The sequence below is a fragment of the Uloborus diversus genome, chromosome 2, assembly GCF_026930045.1.
Source record: "Uloborus diversus isolate 005 chromosome 2, Udiv.v.3.1, whole genome shotgun sequence".
Taxonomy (NCBI): domain Eukaryota; kingdom Metazoa; phylum Arthropoda; class Arachnida; order Araneae; family Uloboridae; genus Uloborus; species Uloborus diversus.
In genome coordinates, this window is record NC_072732.1 from 58,019,709 (window position 1) to 58,043,668 (window position 23,960).

Genomic DNA, 23,960 nt, shown 5'->3' on the forward strand with positions numbered 1-23,960 from the left:
GCCCCTTTAAAAATTTCAATGGCGCAATCAGCGCCATTGAAATTTTTACCCCCCCCCCCCCCCCCCCCCCCCCCACATTTTAGTGTTTTTTTTATTCAATTTGAATTAGCAGATTTTTTCATCAAGACTTTTGGATGCCTCTAAACCTTTCGCACTCTGCACTTCATTAGACACGGCAACAACATAATATTCAATCCATGATTACGAACTATTTATATTTTTTCATCTGCATTTATGACGGTTAAGATTTTTTTTAGTATCATTATTTTTTTAAAGTTATTATTATTATTTCGATTATAGTTTCTTGGGAAAAATATATTTCATATAAGACATTCTTACTAATATAGATGGTGTTATATAGTAAATCAACAAAATTTACGGATAATTTTTATCAAATTTATGTATTGGCTGTTTTAACCTCTTCGATTTTTGTTTTAGACACTGTAATATTGAAATATGCAAAAAATACGACTTACTTTTTGCCATTCGACTAAGCTTTTTGCACCGGAGCATTCTGCCATTTTTCCTTTGTGTACTATTTTTTAAAATTCTCGGAGAATTAATTTTTAAGAACATCAGGATTTGCTTCAAGAAAATCTAAAATTATTGCGGCGTGATTCTTTGTAACGTAAAACGTATTCTTTGAAGAATAGCCATTAGCGTGCCAGTCGTCAAAGTTCGCGCTTTTCCGTCCAAGAATTAAACAAAACAAAACTAGCTGCACTGAAAGGACATTGGTTGGAAGAAGTCACGTGTACCTCCTGGCCGACCAAACTAATCGAAAAAATCGGCGCCTCTTCGAAAGACAGCTGCGAGCTGTTCAGAATTCAACGTTGCGAGATTTTTTCGATAACATCGATCACGTGACGGGAAATCTCGAAGTCGAAACGTAAGTAGTTTAGAATGACCACCCTGGACATTTGTTGTGCACATAAACTTTCTCCGTTTGAGAAAGGGGTGATAGATGATGTCTGTGACACTATAGGGAGCATTCTTCAGGCCACTGTCATCGCGATTCCAAATCCCAGGTAGCAGGAAAAATCTCACCGCGCGTCTGGCGTAAACAGTAACAGGCCCCCCACCGAAGGGATCCCGTATATTAGGAAAATTAAGTAGGTCAAAGAGCAAAGCCATTACTGAGCAAAGAATTGAGAGACAGACTATGGGCTATAGAAGTTCACAAATATCTTGTAACATAAAATAATTGTAAAATAGCTGTAAATATTAAACGTCTCTTAGATTCTATGCATTCTCTTGCTGTCTTTACGCGAGATGAAAACGTTACAAGCTTCATTTTCTAAGCATTTATTTCATGTACTTTATTGGTTGTACCTTTGATGTTCTCTGATTTGTTGAATAAAGTAGAGGATAAGAAATTATGTAAGAGTTAAAATTTTACCTCGACTAATTTCAAGAAATTCTCTTTGTCCGAATATTTTCCTCCCCTGTCTGAAGCGCCTGGATATTCCCAGTCGAGGTCGAATCCATCGAATCCGAAGTCCATGACCCACTTGACAGCGCTTCTGACAAAAATGTCCCTTCTGGACTTCTCTCCAACCATGTCGGAATACTTGCGTCCTCCTTCGGCCCATCCTCCAACGGCTAGCAGCAACTTCAGGTGTGGATGTTTCACCCTGAGAGCAGTGAATCTCTTGTATCCTCCTGGAAATCAAAAAAAAATTTTTTGCAGATGTTTGAAAGGGGAAAAAAAAAGGTTGAGGACATGAAGAAAAAAATGAACTAACTGGTTGCTATTAATTAAATTTCGAATTTTTGACTTGAATATAAACATTGAACTTAAACGTTGAGAAAGTTTTATACATTGTTCACTTTGTATATTTCAGTAATGAAACTTGTTATTATGTGTTTAATTTTAGTAACACTGCAACCCGAGTTGTTGAAACCCTAGCGGTTTTTCTCTGAAGTTAGATCAATGTTAGTTTCTATTTTACTCTGTTCTGAACAAAAGGAACAAGAGGACAAACTTTCGGTACTTTCAATTTGCAAATGAGTATAAATCTGTATCGGCACGCTTTATTCTGTATGCACATTATTTCTATTTCTGTATCTTGAGGTTTTAAGATTGAGAAGGTTTTAATCTTAGGTACTATTTAGAATTTGTGCCGCTGCATTGTGTTCGAAAACGGCTGGCTGAGAGCCATGTCGTTACGTCTTTAGTTTTCTTTGTAACTCTGTCTTTTCAACGTAACGCACTGTTCGTGCCCTTAAACAATGCAACTAACACGATTTGATTATAGAGCTAAATTTGCATGAATTATTCAAAAAGTTTGATGTTTTCAAAGAGCATTTTACCATTTTCTAAGTCGTACTCCGGATCAATGCTGAAAAGCTCCCATGTTTGATTGTTCAAACCGACAAAGGAATATATTATATCTGTGCACAGATCCCCTGGGATATCTTCGATGTCATAGTCCCATGGTTCTGGCCTTGTGTATGCCCAAGCACTGTAGTAGCAAACTACTTTGCCCCGATCTTGAAATCCAGTGCTGTATAATTCGATGCCTGGAAAAAACAACGTAAATATTACTGCTTATAAAAATATCACATTGTAAGTTGAAAATTTTCACAATTTGTTTTGACTTTAAATTTTTTTTTTCAAAACTAGAAATATTTGGACGCATTCTTTCTTGCTTCCAAAGTTTCTAAAATGGAAATAGATTTCCGTTTTTTATGCAATGGCTTTTGTGGTTTATGATTTTCCTTTTTTTCTACTATTGTGTCCAAAATATCAAGAAGTAATACAGTGAATCAAATAAAAATTTATGTACGGGTGCACCTCATTTTGAACGGGTACTGATTAGATTTAAGTACCAACTGGTCTGAGATGAACAAGAATCGAACTTGTTAAGCGTGACTTTTATATCTCAAAAGTTCGTTGATGGATTCTAACAGTAATTGGAAGAAAAATAGATTTTCATAGGAACTGGTGTTGATTAAATGTTAGTGCTAATTACTCCAATGGGGGATGAGGAGAAAATCACGCGATCAAACATTTTTGGCAGTAAGCATGGCTGTTATATTTGAAAAAATTATTCGTGGAATACTGAGAAAAATTGGTAAACTGAGGGATACTGATAAGATCTAACGCTGATTACATTTTGGGCACAATCGCTTCAAGGAAACTGAAGCTATTTTCTTTTTAAACATAATCTGAAACCTCAAGATGTAATTCAAGGACTTAAGCAAAACTTTGTGTTTGGATGTATCTTAATAGGAACGGGTTTTGATAATCTATTTCCACCAATTGCTCCGAGGGGATGCTTAAAAAACAATACAATGTTTCAAACAAAAGTTGACTCACAGATGGTACTCAGACTGTAACTATTTCTGATATAGTTTTAAGTCCAATCGCCCAAAAGGTGCGGTTAGTTTAGAAAAAATCGTTTCATTTATGGCTAGCCCCTTCAATAATCTCTTTTGCTAGTCCTCATTTAAGTTATGCGTTATAATTCTGGTTACACCTACTTATTGCCTGCTGCACCATTAGTTGATTTCCCAGTTTCTGAAATAAGTGAGTTTGTAAACTTATTTTGATGCAGTTCATTTGGGAGAAGATTCTTTTTCAATGAAGTTTTAAAAAATCTTAATTTTGGAGTAGTTAAATTCAATTTTTGCCCTGATTTGGGTGGAAAAACCCAGACGTGGGAGCATTGGATAGAATATATTGTGATATGAACCTGTAAGGTTTGTGTATTTGTTTGTCGTTTTCATATTGTTCCCGTCCCAAAAAATGCGCCATTTTTATAGTAGAAAATAATCATCTGTGGTTATTTTTAAAGACGGGTTTGACACAGTTCTTCTGAAAAAAAAAAAAAAAAAACATTTTTTTTTAAAATATTTAACACCTAGCATTCGCTCTCCTTGAGAACAACATCATGAGATGTCATTTTTGTAATAAAAGTTGCGCTTCGGAACGATATGTAAAATTGAAGAGTGGTAAATTTTTCGTTTCGCCAGTAGTGAGTAGTTGCAAATTCATTAGTCACCAATCCCTTTTTTTAATCTAGTTGCCACTTTTTTTTATAAACCAGAAGAAGAAAAAAAATAACAGAATTAAAAAAAAAAAATACTAAGCACTTATCATAATGCACTCAAAGGGATAAAATAACTTCTCTGGGTCAGAAAGGACAATTTAAGTACTCCTGACGTTTTCAATTATTTCAAGAAAACGATTTCACAAACGAAGAAAAGTGCGGCTCAAGTCTTGTAGAGACTGTTTTATCATTATCTAGCTTTCAATCATAAATTTTAAGCATGCATATTTTTCTTAATGGGAAAGTTCGACTTGAAATGACTTGAGCGCACTTTTCTTCGTTTGTGAAGTCTTTTTCTTGGAATAATTGAAAACTACAGGAATACACTTCAATTGTCCTTTCTGACCCAGAAAAGTTATTTTATCCTTTTGAGTGCATTATGATAAGTTCTTAGTATTTTTTTAAAAAGTTTTTCGTTTTCAAACAAAACTCAAACGAGAGGGGGCTCTCGTTCTTGTGGGTATTCGTGGAATTTAGGGAGAGAGGGGGTATACGCCATTACTGTTGGGGGGGGGGGGGTGATGGACACCCCTGGTTAATTTAGCTAATTAATGTCGTTAACAATAATTAAGTTAAACGGTTGGGAAAAGTGGCGAATGATACTAAAATTTTTAGTCCACTTTTTTTATTCAGTCACCGCGTGGCGAGTAGCGACCACTAATCTTGATTTTTAATGTACTACTAGCCGCCAGGATTAGCCGCCAGTTTAGCAGACTTCGGCGCCCGTCTCGTGCAAACCGCCCTCCGCCGCACAGTGTGGCATAGTGGGCAAAAATCCACCGAACTCGCGGGTTTTGAGCTAGGATCTTCTATTATGGCTCAAAATGCGGCAAAATTCTTCGACTATTTCGTAGTGGTGCTACAATTTTGAATTTCTTAACCCCCTAAGCCCCGCAGAGCTCAGAATGGACCCAAGTCGCGATTTTGAAAACTAAAAAGTATGACCATATTTTTTCCCTGATATGTGGCTCAATGCTTAGTATAAATCGAGGAATCGGATGATAAAACACAACTTTTGATCGCTGCCGGGTGTTTAGAAATGCTTTTTTTCACCGTATAAGTCATTAAAAACATGATTTTTCAGGTTTTTCCGTTGAAAAAATCGGTTTTAACAGTCTTCACAAATTTCTCGCGCAAGAACAACTATATATTTTAATTCTTAACTACTACTGTTCAATCATTTTTCAAAGTTCAAAAGGTAAAATCCTCCCTACAACACCGAAAAATCGCTCAAAGTCCGAATTTCATCTCGAGATCCTACCATTGTCAATGTGCAATAGCGACAAACAGCTTATTTTGTATGTATACATTTATGTGTATACATTTCGAGAATAAATCGTCTGCGTTCAAGTAAAGACCTTTACATTTAGAATTTTCAAATTCTTTAATTTTTTTTAGAAAATTTAATGTATTAAAGTAACAGTTGAGCAAATGTGTAGACGCAAAATTAGAATGTTTGTCTGTTTCCTCGGAATAATCGTAATCTTGGAATTGTAACTGGTATGTTCACTCTTTAACGTAAGTGTTTTTGTTGAAATTCTAATTTAAAATGTAAAAACACATGTTAAAATTTTTATGTTTTAAACTAAAAAATTCTCAGATGAACCTTTTTAGCCTCTGTGTTGTTCCTAACAACATCATTTATAGGTTATAATGCAACTAAATTTAAGGTAGTACTGAAAGGATAAATGACAGCATGATTTTACTTCACATTATTTAATTTAAAAAAACGAATATTTACAAACATGTGTCCATTAGCTTTCACTTTAGAAGTATGAAAAACAGTAAAGACATGTTATTTTAACTTTAATATAAATTCAATCAAACTTTATAATAAAGTTATTGTTGTTTTGTTGGTCTAACACGCAGATACTAATTTAAAAAAAATGTAATTTACATAATTTGTTTAAATACTTATTTATGCAACAGAGGACAAAGTTTTCCATTTTGTATACTTATGTAGAAGACTAAACATACCTGTTACAATACTAATATTACGATTAATCCAAGGAAACAGACAAACATACCAATTTTGCGTTTACACCGTTTGCTCAACTGTTACTTTAATGCATTAAATTCTCTTAAAAACATCAAAAGCATTAGGAAATTCTAAATGTAAAGGTCTTTATTCGAACGCAGACGATTTATTCTCAAAATGTATTACACATAAATGTATACATATAAAATAAGCTGTTTGCCACTATTGCACAGATGTATTCTCGTGGGCAATGGTAGGATCTCAAGCTGAAATTCGGATTTTGAGCAATTTTCGGTGTTTTAGGGAGGTTTTTACCTTTTGAACTTTGGAAAATGATAGAAAAGTTGTAGTTTAGAATTAAAATATAAATTTGTTCTTGCGTGAAAGATGTGTGAAGACCGTTAAAACCCATTTTTTCAACTAAAAAACCTGAAAAATCATGTTTTTAATGACTTATACGGTGGAAAAAAGCATTTCTAAACACGCGGCAGCGATCAAAAGTTGTGTTTTATCATCCAATTCCTCGATTTGTACTAAACATAGAGCCACATATCAGGGAAAAAATATGGTCATATTTTTTAGTTTTCAAAATCGCGACTTGGGTCCATTCTGAGCTCTGCGGGGCTTAGAGGGTTAAGAAATTCAAAATTGTAGCACCACTACAAAATAGTCGAAGAATTTTGCCGCATTTTGAGCTATAATAGAAGATCCTAGCTCAAAACCCGCGAGTTCGGTGGATTTTTGCCCACTATGCCACACTGTGCGCCGGATTAGTGTACTAACTTCAGGGGGCTTCGCCTCCTTCTTGCGTTAGTAGAGATCGTTTAGAGCCGGAGTCTTAGAGCCTTAGCCTTAGGGCCTTAGAGCAGGATTTAGTAAATAAAGGGAGCATGTCCAATCACTGGCTTAGCAAAAGCTGAGGCAAAGACCCTCCAGTCACGTGATTCACCGACGACGAATAGTTGATACGCTTTGCTAGAAACTATTGAAGGAAATCTGATTTCTTCCAATGCTTTGCGTTAAAATCTGTCAAGTGACTTGGGGTCTCTGTTTCACGAATGCGTGTTCACTCCCTCCATTTTATCTCTTTTCAATGCTTAGAGCCGTAGAGCTGGTTAGACACCTGCTCTAACCTGCTCTACCTGCTCTCAGAGGTTAGAGCAGGTGTAGCTCAATGGGTTCAGCTATTGTTGATCAAGTGTTAATTGTTTAAAGATTTTTCGAAGTTAATTTTTAACCACCATACATAAAGTCTCATCAGTTCCAAACACGTCATATTTATTTTCGTTAATTGTTTAAAATAATGTATGACATAGTTTAGTTACACAGTCTGCTTTTTTCTCTCATTGAAGTGCAAATTAATTAATTAAAATGATAGTTCATAAATATCTGCCTCATGGGGCAAGACGATAAACTCGTCATCTATTGCAGAGAAAATTATATTGTTATGGTAGGGTTTCCATAGCATTGGATGTTTTATTTTTTGGACCTCAGAAAACGTTTTTCTCGTCAAGCCCTCGATCATTCTTTTGTGTCACATCTAAACGTGACACAAAAATAATGGAAAAGGGTCATTCCATAGAAATGTCAACCTCAACCTCAGAAATTTTTTTTCAGCAAAGCCCTAATTGTGACTTATCATTTCATTCAGCATACTTTCTAGCACATTAATCCAGTAACAGTTTGCAAAAATTTCATTCGGTATTTTTCTTCTGGCTCTAAACGTGCGAGGTTGTAGAAAAGGCTTAAAATACGCTAAAAACATGCGTCTAAGTTTTCTTGTGTAACGTAAAAGTTTTTGCAAAATTTTAAAAGAACTATTTTTATTCTAAAAGATTAGATGTTGGCCCAATGAACTTGACTGTTCTTTTTGCAAACATTATAAGATAAGTATTTTAATTAGTTTGGCTATTTTACTGAAAATTTTTACGTTACGTTAGTCACGAAAATGAACTTTTTTCTGCATAAAAACTAAACCAGATGATTGAACCAAACATCACTTTTTATTTTCTTACATCTATGTCATATCTACTTAAAAAGTGCAAAATATTTATTTTTGTATCAGTAGATATAAAATAATTAGTGTGACTAACGTAACATTTGAGATGTGACTAACATAACATTTTAAAAATGACTGCTAATATTTAAAACTTATTTAATTTAATGAATGTTCATTTTCATGAACAATTTTGAATAAGTAGGCATTCTATATTGATAAAAAATATAAAGGGTGAAAAATACCAGTAATATTACATTGTAGACCTTCTGTCTATTTAGAAAAATATTTTTTTAAAAGTCTTTAAAAATATACTTTCAATTTAAAGAATTATTATTAAAAAAAAGGGTGAGTAAAGCAAAATGAGTACTCTGCTGAATGTGCGTGCATTCAACGCAAGAATCCAAGCTAAATAATTAAGAAAATAGAAAGACAGTTTTAACAAAGAAGAACGTCTATTTTTTAGAAAATACATCTCCACCTATTATTAAAATGAAGTAATGGCAGCTCGTTGGAAAACATTTGAAGATGTTACATGATACAGTGAGAATAAGCACTGCTGCCATATATTTCAGAAAATGCAAGAATGATCATTTAGAAATTCAAACATTTGCGGTGATATCCGGAAATAAAATTCATTCTGCAAAAATGTTTGAATATTTTTTTTCAATGTTACATTTTGATTCAGGATGCACAGCACTATTCGTTCGATGAATTAGTAAACCTTGAAAAATAATATGCCATTGAAAAGTACTAGGAGTTTCTTATGACGATAATTAGTATATCTGCAGAATATTAGAATTCGGCGAAACTATCAACATGAATAAAGTTAATTTTTTAAAAGTGATATATATATAAGATTTAATTAGCCCAAAATAATATTATTCAGTTTGTAAAAGCAGTTTTTATTTATTTATTTATTTATTTTTTTCGCACATTCAAATTGAGTTAATTGAACTGAATCCTTCCATTTAATTTTTTACACTAATGTAGAAAAAAAGTAAAGAAAGAACCATAATGCAACGCAAAGGAGGTTCCTAAAAAGTGTAAAAGTAATATAAGAGCAAAAGATTAATTACAAAAAGTTTTTTATATGCATTCATTGCTTGTTATCCGATGGTTACGTTAGTCACGTTACGTTAGTCACACACAGTTTTTCGTACACGCACCATTAAGGGCCAAAAAAGATTTATGTGCAATAAATCTGTAGTATATTTTTAAAAATAGACTGTTTACCTCTTACAAATATATAGGCCAATGTTAAATGCCTGCGTAACTTTCAGAAAAATTTGCCTCGTAACATGAGCATTGTTTCTCAGGGTTGCAAAAATGTTACGTTAGTCACAATGCCTTTTTTGGCAAAAAAATACCGACCAGCGCTTATTTTGCTTCAAATTCTTGGTAGAAATGAAAAATAGTCACTTTGTACATTTTAAATCTGCATATTAAAGCAAAAAACATTTATTTTTACTCCCGGTGTAGGTAAAAAGAGTAAGAAAATCAGCTGCGAATGTTACGTTAGTCACTATGGAATGACCCAAAAGTATATTTCCCAGTTACTTAGCATTGCTTACTGCTATGTTTTTATTGCGCAAAAATTGTAATTATGCATGATAAATGCTCCATTATAAGCAAATATGTTTGTTTCTTATTGTCATAAACGAAATCGTCATCTTGCCCTTGCCCCATATTTGGAGGAAGCAGGGGGGGGGGGAGGTAAGATGACGAATAATTTTGTTTTCCAAAAGTGACTCGACATGTCATGAAATTTCAAGATCATTTTTATGCTAATTACATAGTTTTACAAATTAAGATTCCTCTCAAAAGTTTCACGTGACAGTATCAGTAGACATACTTTCACGCTTGTGAAGAATAAAAAATTGTTATCGTCATCTTGCCTCGTGTTCATATGCTCTGATTTCTTTTTCATTTTGAAAACACGACAATCGGAGCTAAATATTTCGCTCTTTGCAAAAGTCCGTCCATCACGCCGTATATGCATTTGTGTATTTAAAAAAAATTCTTTAAGATAAATTTTTTTAAGGAATGAAATACGAATCATTACTACATACTTTTTCCAAATATTTAAATATCTTTTTTAAACTTGATACAAAATTTACTGTATAAAAAAAAAAAAAAAAAAAAAAAAACAGCGAATCAACAGAATTTGCTTACTATTTGGTCGACTGTATATAGGTTCTGCAGAGAGGGCACATCTGGAAAGCATGCCAATTATAACAGCTTGCAGCCACATCTTTTGATGTCTTTGTCGATTCAGACCAGTTCAAAGAAAATTCGACAGGTGCATTCAACAGAACAAAATAGTAGAATCTAAAAAAATAATATGAAAAAAAAACTGAATATTTTGATTGTAGGAAATGCGCATTACGCATTAATATTGCATAACGATGTTTTTCAAAAACACAGCTACTTTTGCCAAAGACGCATCTTGTAAAAGTACCATGCATGCATGAGAAAAAAAAAAGAGAAATATCTGCACTTTTGAAAATCATTAGCTTTGAATGACATTATCTCTTTCTGGCGTTTTTCGGTTAATGTATGAAAAAAAGTTTTTATTTATAAAATGAATAGATAAAAAAGGCAGCGATATAAACTGCAAAAAATTGGATACAAAAATTGCATTTAATCAACCTTGAAACAAGTTCAAGAGAATAAAGCAATTAGAATTCAAAGCTTTATAAATACCAGAAAACTATATTACTCATGATTTTTAAACTTTTGGATGCATGCAATTATAGCGCTGGAAAATTGACTGTTTTAACAATTAATTGTACCTATTGCTTAGGATTATTTTTTTTTACCTTTAAATTGTATTCTTCTCTTAAAACTAATTACTTTTAAAAAGTTATAATAAATTTGGTACAACAGCAATAATAATAATAATAAATCTGGTTTAGCAACGGTCCAAATTATTATATTTTTTAAACTGAGGAAAAAAAATTGGATGATTTGAAGCAAAACATCATTGCATGAAGGAACGAATCGTTAATATGTTAGAGACGATTTACATCTTAACGGTAATTCTCTTCAAACAAATTTTCATTTGAAAGTCGAAACATTCTGAAATCTTGGAATACAAATAATCTTGAAATGAAAAACAGAATGGGATGATTTGAAGCAAAAACATTCTTACATGAGGGAATGAATCATTAATATATTAGAGACGATTAACATCTTAACAGTCATTCTCTTCAAACAAATTTTGATTTGAAAATCGAAACATTCTGTAATCTTGGAATGCAAATAATCTTGAAGAGAAAAACAGAATGGGATGATTTGAAGCAAAAACATCCTTACATGATGGAATTAATCATTAATATATTAGAGACGATTTACATCTTAACAAGTATTAAAGTCATAGAAAGTTTCATTTGAAAATGTAAACATGCTGTAATCATTGAATACAAATAATCTTCAAGTGAAAAACAAAATGGGATGATTTGAAACAAAACACCTCTACATAACGGAATGAATCATTAATAATGGGCGATTTACACTTTAGCATTCATTCTTTTCAACGAAAGTTTCATTTTAAAATCCAAACATTCTATAATCGTCTAATGCATAAAATATTCAACTAAATATTTAAAATTGATTTCTACTCAGGCATCAATTGCTATAAATCAAAAATCAAACATGCATAGTATTTTTGCACTAAAGAAAAAAATCTAATTCAAAATAGGAAGATTCTTACTTGATAGTCGCTTGAGCTGATGAGGATGCAGATCTTCGTCCCGACCGGAGCGTCCACTAACTCTAGCTGAGAAATTGCTCCACATCAAATACCCCCCTCTAGAAATATTTGATGACTTTTCCACCGGGCAAAAAAGAAAGCATAAAAAGAAAAAAATTACTCTCATCCAAGACCTTGAACCAAGTGAGAGTGTTGCATCTTCATCACATAAACTTTCCATTTTTGCTTTTGCTGTTGATTTCTTCGAAGCTGATGAACTTTGGTTTGGTGCCTCCTGAAGGTCAAGGTGTGTGCTTGCTTTCCAGGTTGCTAACCTCTTGTTCTGAGATTCCTAGCGGATTTTTTTTCTCTCTTGGAACCTGTCTTTGCTTTGGAACATTAGCTTGACGAAGTGCTTTCCCATGTAGACGGAAGGGATCCACCTCAAAAGTGAAATTGAAGAGCTTCTGGAACGAAACCGAAACCCGCTGAGTGCTTGGGCCGATGAGAGCTTGAACCGCAGAGAGCGAGTGTCGATTATGCAGCATTAGATAATAATAGGCTGTCTTATCGACGGAACTAGCATCTTTGTTAAAATAAAAGAGACATTTAAATTTTTGTGCTGAAACTTAAGGAGTAACAGTTAGATCAGACGCGTCATTTCTATAAGGGGGGGGGGGGGGAAGCAATAATGATATAAGTGGGCGTGGTTTTTGTTGCTTTCCGATAAATTTGCATTGAGTGAACCTTTTGCCACCTGGAAAAAATTGAAATGACGAACCTGAATTAAATAATAAAAAGTCGGAACAAGTTAGGGTAGCTCACGAAAAGAGGGGGGGGGGGTTGTTATTTTGCAGACCAGCGTTTCTGAACTTTTATTGACTAGTAAAAAGGTAAAAACATGAAGAAAATTTCGCGGACCGGAGAACTATTTTGTTTTACGAAAAAAAAAAGAAAGAAAGGGGAAAAAAAAGCGTTTACTTAGTATTAAAGTGCTCCTGTATAAGTTACCAGCTAATTTTTAACCGACTTCAAAAAGGAGGCGGTTATCAGTTCATACCGTATTTTTTTTTTTTTTTTTTGTCCACTCATAACGTCTCACCTAGTGAATCGATTTTGATGATTCTTTTTTTAATGGATAGGAGATGGCTCAACTTAGGTCCCATTACTTTGTTTGACCATATTTGTTCTTTAGAAAAAAAAGTTATGGTCAAAAAACAGTAAATTTCATGCAATATCCCTATCAAATGATTAAATATAAAACCTATTGTTACAAAAGTTTGGTGCCATACAACAATAATATTAATAGTAATTGCAGTGATAATTTTGAATGAAGGCTTCTCTGAAGCAAGCATCAAGTTTTTTCAGTGTCATTGCTCTATCAAGGCTTCACTTGATACGCGTCTTATCAGGCTCAGTCATTTCAATAAAAGTTGTAGTATGAAACCAATCAATCAAACAAAAAACCTGGTCAGACTCCAGTGACATCTGGTGGATTTTGTGGCAACTTTTAACTATATAAACAACAGATAAGATTATTCTTAAAGAGAATAGTTATTCAAAATTGAGTTCAAAAGTATTTGAGTTAATTTAAAAGCGATTTTTTTCTTCCTGAGGAAACGTGTTTGAAAAGATATTTTAGGCAAAAAGTGAAAAAATATGAAACTTTGTTTTCAAGAAAAATTAAGTTTGGAAACAAAATCAGATGAATATAAGCTGAGGAAGACAAATCAATGTAAATTCCGTGTATGAAAAAACGTTGTGATTAATTATTCCAACTTTTCGCAATAAGCATTTTCAAAATTATTTGAGTAATGTAACTGCAAACCTTCAATAAATATAAATAGGAGTGAGCATTTATTGCAATTTATACATTGAATAACAATTTGAAACGAGCTTAAAAAGAAGTTTTCTGTTCGAAAACGTATGAGAATAAATGTTTTGGAAATACTGTTATTTTTTCTTTTTTTTTTTTGGGGGGGGGGGGCGGGGGGTAATTTCTTCTTCTAATTAATAAAAAACAAACATTGGAAGTTTGGCTCTGAATGAAATAATGCGTAATGTTATATAATTAAACATTACATCTTATGGACGAAACCATACTGTCTATTAAACGTATGAACAATGCTTAATAATTTGTATCAAGAAAAAGTATTTTTTTGGTTTTATTATGCAAAAATTAATTACATATGCTTCATCAAGCACAACTGATAAATATATTTATCAGTTAAAACAGAAAACAAATGAAAGTAGCGATTATTACTCATAATTATTACTAACCCAGGCAACGCCGGATATTTTTGTTAGTTGATAAATATATTTATGGAAACATTCAAAGAGCTTTTAGTATTTTTTTTCTTATACTTTAAAGTTTAGTTCAAAATTAGTTATTTTTTAAAAACATATTCTGAAAATGGTGAATAGCTCAATTAGATATCTTTAGTTCTTTTACAATAAGAACTATTAAAATGCACAAAAAATGCATAGAGATACAATTTTTCTAAAGAAAAGTAAGTAGAAAACATATCAAATAAAAATTTTGCCATAAAACTGATCGTTAGTATCGATCATTATAAATTACAATTTATATCACAAAGGAGTACGTTGTATGTTAAAAAACAAGAAATTTAAATTATTTTAAAGTATATTGAAACAGTAATGAATTCACCCGGAAAAACATGCCAATAAAAATTTCAAAAAAGGAAAACATGGCAGCTTTTCATTCAAAGATTTTTATAAACCTATACATTCCAGCCTTTAAAAAATAATAATAAAAATTCCTTTTTTTTTCTTGAACAAAACTTTTGCTTGTTGAAAAAATAAATAAATAAAAATAATAATAACAGTTAAAAAAAATAAAAACAAGCCTGTTAAAAAGGTAAACTGTATTCCAATGTTTACTCATTGTGAGGAAATTTAAAGGGGAGAAACTTCGCCACATAAATACATTATTGCGCAAAAAAACATCAAAAGTTCCACAAATTTTTAAATTATTTGTTAAAGATCAAATTAAAAAAAAAGCCATTAAGTAGCATAAAAAGTTACATTAAAATGAAAAAAAATTAAAAAAATGGAAAATTAAATTAAGCTATTTCGTAATCCGCCAAATCAAAACTAAACTGTATTAGGAAGCAACCATGTTACTATTTTCAGCCAAGGATCCATAAAGTGTAAAATAATTCGCCAGATAAATGTATTAATTAATTAAAAAACAATAAAAGTTCCATCAAAGTATCAAAAGAACAAACATTGGCGACAGCAATTTTAGCAATAGAAAAAGTTTTCGCCAATTTCACATGTTCCGCAACTCGATAATTCCCCCATGATTTTAATGTGAGTATTAAATGGCAAGAAATATAATGCTGTCAAATTTTGTGACGCCAAAGAATTACATATATGTGCGTCACGATGCATTTCAACTCTTGGAGATTATTTTTCATTTTATTTGTTGTCCCCGTATTCGGTTTTTTGGTTTCAATAAAATGAAGCTTTCATTGTTGTCAAATATAGTTTGTTCAGCGGATTTTTTTTTATATTTTACTGAAACTTTTAATGTCGTTTCGTGGGTGGTTTCATTTACAGAGAGGATTATTGAAACTTTTAATAAATTTATAGGTAGTAAAATTATATGTAATAAAACTTTAAATGCTTTCGATTATCGAATTTATTTACTTTTCGAAGTAGTATGCTATTTTTTTTTTTTTCGCGGACTTTTAATCGAAACAAAGTAAAATAATTCGCCAAATAAAAAACGAGATGTTAAAATAACATGAGAAATCTCGTTAAAATATTTCGCTAAATCAATTTCAATTCTCCATTATTATGTGACATAATCAGCAGAATAAATTAACCTTGTCATAAGTAAAAATTGAAAGTGTAAATTTTGTAAAATTAAAAAAAGAAGCAAACATACGACAATGTAAGCCTTATTTTTTAATTTTCGCCGACGATGATGTAAATGCAATTTTTCAGTTTTCGCCAAATAAAGGTAAAGGGAAAATTCACCAAACTGAGCGCGAACCTGTAACTAAATAATATCAAAAGAGCAAATATGTATTACAGTCTTACCGATATTGTGAAAATAAAACAATTATTGTCGAAATCTTGACGATTGCGCCATTAAATACCACCTTTAAATATGCAGTAAAATACTATATAATTTATAAACAACAAGGTTTCCTTCTCAGACATTTTTTTTTGTTTTAAATTTAGAGGAAGAGTAATGTTCGAACCCTTCTCGATATCAACTCACATTAAATGTCTCAAAAAATTTATACGTAATCCCTGGGGCCGACTTACTAAAAGTGAGACCAAGGCTCAAAATGCTTTGGAGTTCCCTGTGCTTCAGGGATGCATTTTACCAGAAGTGAACGACAATGAGAAATAGTTGAATACTGAGTTGGGACCAGCTTTACATGAAAAGGAAATTTATTTTCCTTGAAAAACAGACCAGGTACGCCGTTCCGGCATCAATTCACCTGTACTACGCATCGGTTAACCATGTCAATGAAATTTTACGTTAAACATTGAAAAAACATCACTTTTTACAGCAGAAATAATACGTTAACTAGCTAATGTAAACAAATGATTTCCCCCGGTTATACTACAGCGCCATCTTACGGGCAAGGCGGCGCCTTTGATCTTTTGAGAAATGACTGAGCCTGATAAGACACGCATCGAGTGAAGCCTTGGCTCTATAGTGGGGGTAAATTTAACTTAGAAGCGATATAATGCAGTGATTAGGATATAAGCTTAGACTTCACAATGCTACCAGGTTAGGTTTGATTCAACTATATAGTAGTATATTTATCGTTATCATCTATGCCAATAACAGATGATCTGGGCTGAGTAAGAAGATACAGGATTTCATCACAAGCAAACTTTTATGCCGTGAAATGTAAATTAGTGAGGAAAAACGTAATATTTAAATGGTTATAGTTAAATTAACCCACAAATGAATTCCAGAGATGAACAAAGATAAATTTTAGTGCCAATCGCTTAAAGTTTGAAGCGTGTTTATAGTTTTTTTTTTTTTTAAAGCATGGTGCATTTTTATGATAAAAATAAGGTGAAGTTTCGTGATGGTAACTTCTTACTATATCTGAAGTACATTTACACTAAAAAGAATGAAATAAAAAAATTTTAATAAAAAAATAGAACCGACTTCGAAATTGCTCTGAAAAGTGAAAAATAATTTTATTCTTCAAACACCATCGATAATACTTTTAAACAAAATTTTTGAAATTGGCGCAAAAACGATAGATAAAATCATTCACAGCCATGACTCAACTACAACTATAAATTTAACCAGGCCCAGTTTCTTCACTACCACATACATTATGCATTGATGACAGCATATTTGAGTAACGGTATAAATGTTTCGTTCCTGTCTTTGGATGACTTTCTGAAAAAAATATGAACGAAGCATGGTTACACTGGATTTTACTTTTTGTTTTTGCGTCAACTTCAAAAATTATGTTTAAAAGTATTATCGATGGTGTTTGAAGAATAAAACTATTTTTCACTTTTTAGAGCATTTTCGAAGTCGGTTCTATTTTTTTATTAAATTTTTTTAGAATGATTCAATTAATAGTATTTAAACTAGCCTGCGTGCCCGGCGTTGCACGGGCTACTTAAAAAATGAAAGAGATGTCCAATTGATGTTTTTGTATTACTCTGACATCAGTTTCTAAAGCGCTAAGAAGTAAATAAATACGCGTAATGCAAGGTTTGTAAAACACCAGTAGAACATATTTATGTCAAAATTCTCTTTAACGTTAATCATAGTTATCAATGATACAAGTTATGAGTATTTTCAATTAGCACAAAAGATGAAAATATATGCATTATCAACTATAATCTCTGGTCACTTTAAACTGAATTAAATCTGATAGACTATATCTGAAATATTTATGTACAATTACGATCATCTTTTTACATAAAATGACACACACATTTTGATTGATTATGTGAAACTAAAGCACCAAGACTAAATAAATACCAATCAGCATTAATTAAATACCAAGTCATCAGATTCCAAGATAGCTTTAGTTAAAATCCTTAAAAACAATTTTTTTGTTCAACTCTGTTTCACTTAAAGAAATCCAAACAATCTTAATTTAACATGTTCTTTTAACGATACAAACTGTATTTCAAAAATAGAAACAGGAAAGAAAAAGAAAGTTATTGCAATGCGAAAACTCACCCATGTAACGGGAAAAAGTTCAACAAAATAAACATAATTAGTCGCACATCCTAAATGTATCAAAATATGAGGCCGGTGAATGATAAACTTACACTACAATCAATAAACATAGCTAAAGAAACAACTTTTATATGAGGAAAAGAGTTAAGAACGTTGAATGTAAAAAATAAAAAAAGGACAGACGATAAAATAAAGGCTATATCCGAATAGAGCAACCAATTTTAAACTAATTTGAAATGAAATTCTGGATGGAAACGTTGTTTTAAGATTTGGACAGCAGCCAAAAAAATCTCTTTTAAAACAATTATTAGAATTTTATTTGCTCATACGCAAAATGGCAACAGGAAAGAAATAAAAATTCCTGAATAACGTTATGCTAATTAACGTTTTAATTAATATCTCCGCTAATTAAAGTCGTACAATTACGAGATTGGTTCTATTGTTTTCTTTGGAAAATTTCGAATTGATCGGTATCTCGTTCGACTCTCGATTCGCAGCGGTTCTCGAGGAGATCGATCTTCAGACAGACAGACAGACGGACGCGAACAGATTTTAATATTATAGTGGATATTTGCTCATACGCAAAATGGCAACAGGAAAGAAATAAAAATTCCTGAATAACGTTATGCTAATTAACGTTTTAATTAATATCTCCGCTAATTAAAGTCGTACAATTACGAGATTGGCTCTATTGTTTTCTTTGGAAAATTTCGAATTGATCGGTATCTCGTTCGACTCTCGATTCGCAGCGGTTCTCGAGGAGATCGATCTTCAGACAGACAGACAGACAGACAGACGGACGCGAACAGATTTTAATATTATAGTGGATATTTGCTCATACGCAAAATGGCAACAGGAAAGAAATAAAAATTCCTGAATAACGTTATGCTAATTAACGTTTTAATTAATATCTCCGCTAATTAAAGTCGTACAATTACGAGATTGGTTCTATTGTTTTCTTTGGAAAATTTCGAATTGATCGGTATCTCGTTCGACTCTCGATTCGCAGCGGTTCTCGAGGAGATCGATCTTCAGACAGACAGACAGACAGACGGACGCGAACAGATTTTAATATTATAGTGGATATTAAGAGGTAAGTAGTTATAGTAACTAGTACATCAGAATTACCATTGTGTATAAACTTTTGAGAAAAATCGAGAAAATTATGATAAGTATTCACCAAATGAACTTTAAAAAAAATACAAATTACTATTATTTTCATTCTTTGACTGTGGAGTATACGCCAACAGGTAAAATTCTTCAAGGACCGGTTGCTTGCTGCTGATTTTTTTGCGAATCAGTGTTGGTCGCCGGACCAGCAGGTTCAGAACCCTCGTACAAGCTGTGCCATTGAAATACTTAGATTTTGTTTTAAAGGGTCGTAGTCTACATTTATGCAAAAATCTATAAATATAAAAGTAAATAATTATTTATAGTAACTAATATTCATAATTACCACTGTGAATAAACCTTTGAGAAAAATCACAGAAAATTACGAAAAGTAGTCAAAGTTAACTTTAAAAAGTACAAAATGGTATTATTTTCATTTTTTGACTGTGGAGTATACGCAATCAGGTATAATTCTTCAAGGACCGGTTGCATTTTTTCGCGGAGCGGTTTCAGTTCGCCGGACCAGCAGGTTCAGAACCCCGGTGCAAGTTGTGCCATTGAAATATTTAGGGGGTGTTTTAAAGGGTTGCTGTCTACCTTTGTGCAAAAAATCTATATTCATACATAAATGGACGTTTATTTGTTGTGTGTGTATGTTCCTTATACAAATCCACAGTTTATGTCTGATTTTTGCAACATTTGGCACAGAGATCCTTTGATGCTTAGAGGGAATTCATAGGCGGGGTTTCACCAGAAAACCCATGAAATGGAATATTTGCACCTTCCATTACAATAACAGATTTTTGGAATTAAAAATTTTGAAAAAAAATCCGAAGAGGTCTACATTTTAATTTTGAGTCATTAAATTGCTCTTTTCTAACGTTGACTGGAAGTTTTACACTTACATTAGTTTCTTTTATTTAAGCCCGATTATTGAAAATGCTTCGCTTGAATTTTTTTTTTTTTTTTGAGGTAGACCGTACAGGGAACCAAGGGCGCCCATATAGGGGGGCAAGGGGAGCTCGAACCCCTCCCCCCTTAGAAATTAGAACTTCCTTGCTTTTAGTACTTTTTTCTTTGCAAAAATGTAAAAATATTTCTTCTCCAGCCATTAATGAATAAGTTATTAAAAATGTCCAATTTTAACGACTTAAATCTGTCCTGAAATTGGTTTTCATGGAGAGAATATCATGTTAAACCATGGTTAAAATATCTGAGCCCCCCCGTCCCTTACAATTTTGCATATGGACGCCCATGCAGGCAGCGCAGCTAGTTAGTAATAAATAAAAACGTTAGCATCAACCACACAAATAGCAATAAAAAGTGATACACGGGGTTTCTGGGTAACCTGTGCCCCCTAACTAAAGATTTACGAACTTTTGGATTAAACTCCTACTGTGAAGCTATACACGTATATACAGATATTTTTCTTTTCTTCTGTTTTTACGTTAATGTTGGTTTTTTATTTATGATTGAAGGTGATCTTTATTTTCCTATGAGGTGTCTTTCTTCTGGATTTATTTACTAACAAATCCACATTATTCTCAAAATAATTAAAGAACTTATAGTGCATGAATAAATACTTACGCTTTTAATAATTATTTTTCCTTTTAATTTTTAATATTTTAAAGGTAAAACTTAAACGTTTGTATGTCTGGATCCTTTGCTTGACGACAAACAGGCTTTCAATCCCACCTGTTACGCACGTAGGGCGAAGACTGTTTGGTCGATTTTCATTAAATTCGGCAAAAAATTAGTTTGCAGCATGGGGGTGAGCACCTTGAAGTGTTTTTACGAAAATTCGATTTTGTTCTTTTTCTATTCCAGTTTTGAGCTCATTTTTCAGATAAATTTGATAATATGGGGGAGAAATATTTCATGTACGTTTTAAATTTTTAAGTCATCCGAAAGCTTGGAATTTTCTGCTTCACTTGAAGTTTGTTCGAAGTTTCTACGAGTATTAGGCGAGCGACGAGAATTGTTTTTAGAAAACCGGAATCCGAGGCTTACCTCAAGCACGCCAGACGATTCTAAATGATTGAGCTCGAGAATAAAATTAAAAATCAAAGATGAATGGAATTCGCAACTCCAGAGCTCAAATACGCTACCTTGCTGGGATCAACAGTACTACCGAAAAAGGTAAAACATTCCTTTCCACGTGTTTTCTTTGGGATAAATTACAGGTTTCAGACAGTTCGTGGTGATGTGTAATTTCAGAAGAATAGAAAAGAAAGCTTCCGACAAGAACGATGAAAAATTACTGTCATTCATTAAGCTTCAAAGCAAGTTATAAGTTACGGCGTGTGTTTGTTTTACCTTTTTCATCCGCCATTAGGCAGTCTCTGCAGAGCCGCCTATAGTTTATTGGAGTTGCAAATTCATTTTCGCAGTTAAAATTTAAAATTGTGGTTGTTGCTATGGTTACCTCTATTTGCTACTTGCTTCGTTTTTGTTCTTTTTTTTTAACGTTTTTTAAAAAGTACTTCATTCCACGGTGACATAGGCCCTTGTGTATTATTAAAAATTAAAAAATTGAAACAATTTCGCTGCTTGATAAAAGTCGTTTACTTTTCTTCATCTTAACTTCAATGGTTTATTTATGTTCAATAAAGCATTAAAATAAAGTATACCTAATAAACGCATTTGCAATGTTCTTTCTAAAATGTTGAATTTCGGAAAAAATTATCTTTTTTCTTTTTAAGCTAGTCGAATTTACCTAAACTTGGAAATTCTTTAATGGGGTCGTTTCCAAAATTTTTAAAGTATTTTTTTTTTCTGAAAGAGCATGCTTAAAAACATGGCATCTGACCATTTTTTAATTAATTTGTTTAAATTTAGTATTTAAAAAAATTACTTAAATCGGTGAGCTTTTATTGTTTACATTTCTTGGCGATGACATCACAAATGATGAAATGCCATTCTGTGTTGCCACTCTCACAGAGCTAAATATTTAATTCGCATCTTTACTCACGTGTATTGGCAACGATATAGTTGATATCGAACGTAGAGTGCAATTTTAATTCGCTGCTTGATTATCATAACGTGGAAACGTAGTAGAAAGATGCGGCAAAGTGCATCATTTGTGACGTCATAAAGACCACGCCTTGTTTAAAAAATCGGACATTAAAAAAAAAATAATTTAAGAAAAACTGTTGGGAAAATTAAAGTATTTTCTGGACCCATGTTATTTTTTTTTCTCATTCTATCCATTTTAATGACTAAAAGTAGTACTTTTGACTGAAGGAAACCACCCCATTTGTGTGGCATCTGTTTATTACTGCTGAATGTTAATATTTCTTTTTAAATTTTTAAAGCATTTTAATTCAAGTTAATTACAGGAACAAATGTAAACTTTGTCTTTCGTTTAAACTTTGTATAGTTTGCGGTTTGGTGCTTGATTTATTATTAATTGAATGCATTAATATCAAATATTATATTTTCTTATAACCAAACTGTTCTAATGAATATAAATTCAAAAAAAAAAAAAAGTGTTTGAAATTCATAAATCTAAAAGTTATACGATTTTTAGACCAATGAAGGTAAAATTTCTCATTTTCATTGGTAGTAAAATCGCGAAAGTATTCGGACGGAAGTGACGTCGTAAATGGTGAGCATTTTACGACAGTTTTTAAAACATATATATCGAAAATTTGAAGCCAAAAATGACGCGTCAAATTCAGTAACAAGAGTAAATGAGCATATCTTACTAATATTATATATGCGAAAGTTTGTCTGTATGGATGGATGTATGGATGTATGGATGGATGTATGGATGTTTGTTACTCTTTCACGCAAAAACTACTGAACGGATTTTGATGAAACTTTACAATAATATAGCTTATGCATCAGAATAACACATAGGGTAGTTTTCGTCCCGTTATGGGGGGCAAAACCCCCTTAGGGGGGCAATAAAACACAATTTTTGTATAAATTCTCTAACATTGGGATGAAAAAATACTTGCACATATTTACATTATATGTCCATCGAAAGCTCTGATTTTTCTGCTGAAGATGGCACCTGTTCGAAATTTCTAAGTAGAATAAAAAACGAGTTATGAGCTTTTTAGATCCATGTTCGAAGGCTTTCCTCAACTCAATACAGTATTTAGTGTGTCATCTCAACTCCCTGTCGATAGCGACAATTGTTGTATTGTTGACTTTCTTTGCTTTTCGTGATTGTTCAAGGCTTTTCTCAAGTCAAATCTTGAAGTAAGATTTTTGCACAAGATTGGCAAATAATACATGATTTGGCTGATGATTTTCCATTTAAACGGAACTTTAAAGTAATTAATGGTTTTTATTATTATTTATGCTAATTGAACACTTACTCATTATCCAAACAACCAGCAGATCGCCAAAATTTTTGCAGAAAGATTTCCGTAGCTGATGCATTTGGCAGTTTTTTCAACGTTGCTGTTTTTGAAGCCGAAGACTACGTCATAATGTTTCTCAGCTTTCACCATGTAAAGAAAATATCGCCAATCAAAGAATTTTCAAAAGACTTTTTTTACTGTGTTAAATAATCCAGCAACTAAATTAGGCAAATCCATAAACAGCACAAAAACTTTCATTAATTTTCCTTTTTGCACAATTTCAAACAATCACCAAATTTTATTACTTATTTTGGTAACATTTGGGATGAAACTGTTTAGCGCCATTTTATGGTGACCAAAAATATCTCAGCATCTGGCGACGATATCTCTGTAACGAAAATTAATATCATATCGTTTTACAAAGTAAGGAAAGAATGGGGGAGCATCATTGAAGGTACCTCGAAACGACTTTCGCAAATTCGGTAAAATCGCACCAAGAGCCACAATGATTGAAATTTCCCGAAATAACTAAAGCAAGTATAAGGGGATTACGAGCGCAGCTACTTTTTTTTAATCACTTCGTACTTCATTAGCCATACAGAGAAGGTT

The 23,960-nt window shown here is 32.4% G+C and overlaps 1 protein-coding gene across 1 annotated transcript in view; it reads right to left on the reverse strand.

The window, feature by feature from the left end:
• LOC129216331 (endochitinase-like) overlaps positions 1-23,960 on the reverse strand; it is a 58,090-nt gene that overhangs the window by 15,748 nt on the left and 18,382 nt on the right. Inside the window, exons 2-3 of the mRNA XM_054850541.1 lie at positions 2,314-2,523; positions 1,400-1,662 (exon numbers count right to left, since the gene is read on the reverse strand). Coding sequence (XP_054706516.1) covers positions 1,400-1,662; positions 2,314-2,523 — 473 coding nt within the window. The remainder of the gene's footprint in view (positions 1-1,399; positions 1,663-2,313; positions 2,524-23,960) is intronic.